Genomic DNA, 2,960 nt, shown 5'->3' on the forward strand with positions numbered 1-2,960 from the left:
GTCTGTCAAAGTGGAATAATCCACGTGGCTACGTCTTAGGTCCTCTGGGGCGGTACTTTCTCACTTCTGAGGGGCTCAAGAAAAGTTTGATTTTTGTCATTTATCCAGCTCTTGTGTCACGCTTTGACTGAGCGTGCCATCCTTCACTGGTTCCTACATATGAAGGAGAAGGGTTGTTTATGAGATGTTTGCAAATGCACGGGAAACACTTAACAAAAATGGCCATGTATTGAGCTTCAAGGCACCACAATGATAAATTCCTGTGGGTTGGAATCCCAGAGCATGTTCTCCTGTCCACATACTCGGGAGGCTAGAAATGGATTTAAAAGAAAAGCAAGGGGAAAGTCACCAGCTGCTCTGAAATTCAGCAACACACTTATAGAAAAAAACGCTAAAAACGTAAACACTTGAGAGCCAGAAGAAAGCACAATGAAAGGCAGCGTATGTTAACATTAATATGAATATTAATATGTAACTCTCTTGAGGAAATAAGCACGATCTTACTTCTCCTAATGGCTGACAATGCTCTGCATAACTTGATGCTGGGAGCAAGGAACATATGCGAATTAATTTCAGCTTTAGATTCATAACCTAAAATGACGGTGATGAGAAACAGTGAAAACAAAACCGTCAAGTGAAGAATCACACCCCTGTCCCTGGAACCACCAGGCTGAATACCACAGGAAGGCTGCTGTGGGTTCAGCCTGGGTCACTCCCCACATTGGGACAATGACTGTTGCTCATAGACTGCAGGTCAGTCTTTCGCTTCGCCGCTGTACCAGTAGACCACATGAGCTGTTTGCGTGGACACTCCCAAATCCCACTGATGCATACCTGGATGTAAGGAAGGGTCCTGTTCAAAAAGAAACGAAAAGATTACTGTCAGGCCCAAAACAGAATGAATTGCATGAGTGATCTCAGACTCGAGGAAGTGGGAAAATGAATGGATCCCTGAAACTGTTGTTTCGCTATATGTACACTGTCAGTGGGCCTCGTTTGCTTATTTACGTGGATTCCTGACGGGAGAGATGTTGAAAAGCTTTCAGATGGTTACCTTGCTTCTTCCATCGGCGTATTCACTTTCTCTGTTTCCATAACGCACCTAATGAAGTTCTGGAAAATTCCACCGTGCGGTCGCAGGAGAAGGAGAGTGAAAAAGGCGAGTATCAGTACATCGATAATACCACCGTAAAGATAACCTAGAAAGATAACTAAGAAAAAGGGCCAATTGGGAAACTGAGGAAATGAAACAGGGTCACGGGAAAACCCGCTGCTTTTCCTTGCAGCAAATTGCTCTACAGATATATTGGAGCTGACCGTGTTCAGTACCGATGGAAAAGTGCCTGAAAACCCCCAGGACACCGCACGACACATGCCTGCTAAGTCACAACAGTGTCACCCACCCCAGCCTCCAGTGGGGTCCCCCCCTTAACGGGCCACTGGTCTTTCGGGCCACTTGCGGTGGCTCTGAACAGAGCCTTTGGGTTTCCGTGGTGCTCAGGCGTTGCTGAGGCCGCTCACTTGCTCCTGGTGTACCTGAGGATGGCATTCGTGCCCTGGAGCTCCGCGAACCTGCCCATCTTCCCCGGCAGCAGCAGGCGCACAGCAATCTGGATGTCCCGGGGGGTGATGGTCACGCGCTTGGCGTAGCGAGCCAGTCGACCAGCCTCGGTGGCGATGCGGTCCAATATGTCACGAATCATAGAATCCATGACACTCAGGGCCTCCTGGGAAAGGCTGAGGCCCTCGTGAACCTGTTTCAGCGCTGAGGGGAAATAGGTGACGAAGCTGTCCTGGCCGCGGTTGGCGTGGCACCTGCGGGACCCTCGGCGGGACCCTCGGCGCCGTCGCTTCTCCTGCTTCTGGGCCGTCAAGGAGCTGGCCTCTTTGGGTTCCTGGGTGCTCTGGTCTTCCTCCGAGGTTGGCTTAGAGGAAGGCTCAGCCATGACGGAGGCAGCGGCCACTAGATGGCAACAACAGACGACGACGGTTGGGCACCCGGGAAGGTTGGGGGCGGGGCACTTTGGAGTGGCCGCGTGGTTCTACGTCACAGACCAACTCGACATCTGGTTGGGTGAAGTGTTACCCAGGGAGCCTGTCAGCAAACGTCACTGCCTTGAAGGCGACCGGATGATCCTGTTGCTTGGCGTCGTGACAACCAATCACAGTGGGCGTCTCCCGGCCTGAGTGGCCCCCCTACCTCAAAGTTACACAGACAGATGGCCCACAGGGCACATCAGCCCTCCTCAGCTGATCCACGCCACACCGTCAGCATTTCCAAAGGTGTCCCTGAAAACTCCCAAAGGTTAGCAATTTCAGCTCAGGCTCCTGAAAAGAGCTTGACCTCCTGAGCCCAAGTCCGTTATGAGGGAGGAATGACTGTGGCCACGTGCGGACCATTCTGAGATGGGTGCCTCTCAGAATCTACCGCTATCCTGGGCTCGGCCAGCACGGTTTGAGCAGGAACTCCCTGACATGGCTGCCGAGGGCTCCGGGGCATAAGAAAGACCTGACGGTCTGGCTCCCGTCTTCAGTCGCGATCAACACCTTCAGTGAATGTGGATAAGGAACAATGGCCAAACCACAGTCTCCAAGCAGACAACACAAACAAACAAAAATTGGGGTGCTTGTAAAAGCATTTCCAATCCTTAAACGTGTACGAAATTTAAAACTGTTTTCTGAACAGTATTTTGATCCCCAAAATACTCTGAATGTTAGTGTCGGTGAATAAGCGATGTTGGCTGAAAAAAGCACTAGCCCAGTTCTCTAAGAAACCTTCTGATGGAGAAAAATTCAATCTATGAAATCGGAAACATTTTGAGGTTGAACAAATACCCTTCAAGAATATTTGATAATACATTCAGAAACATTTCTTAAATACATGAATGTAAAACATAAATCCCAGAAATTGAACCAAACAAGGATTTAACGATTAAGAAGAATTGAAGACGTGGAGATCA

General features: G+C 49.6%; 1 protein-coding gene across 1 annotated transcript; it reads right to left on the reverse strand.

The window, feature by feature from the left end:
- Positions 1–1,076: 1,076 nt before the first annotated feature.
- Positions 1,077–1,961, reverse strand: LOC141582695 (histone H2B type F-M-like). Its single transcript, XM_074391492.1, has 2 exons — positions 1,537–1,961; positions 1,077–1,113 (listed from the first exon to the last, which is right to left on the reverse strand). The coding sequence occupies exons 1-2, from the start codon at positions 1,944–1,946 to the stop codon at positions 1,077–1,079; spliced, it is 447 nt and encodes a 148-aa protein (XP_074247593.1). The 5' UTR covers positions 1,947–1,961.
- Positions 1,962–2,960: the final 999 nt, after the last annotated feature.

The sequence above is a fragment of the Saimiri boliviensis genome, chromosome X (genome assembly GCF_048565385.1).
Source record: "Saimiri boliviensis isolate mSaiBol1 chromosome X, mSaiBol1.pri, whole genome shotgun sequence".
Lineage (NCBI taxonomy): Eukaryota > Metazoa > Chordata > Mammalia > Primates > Cebidae > Saimiri > Saimiri boliviensis.

Bases quoted from the DNA above. Each gene is read 5' to 3' on its own strand.
- LOC141582695 (XM_074391492.1), bottom strand. From the start codon at position 1,946: ATGGCTGAGCCTTCCTCTAAGCCAACCTCGGAGGAAGACCAGAGCACC. The intron at 1,114-1,536 runs GTACACCAGGAG...GGAATTTTCCAG, and splicing joins GGCACGAATGCCATCCTCAG to AACTTCATTAGGTGCGTTAT.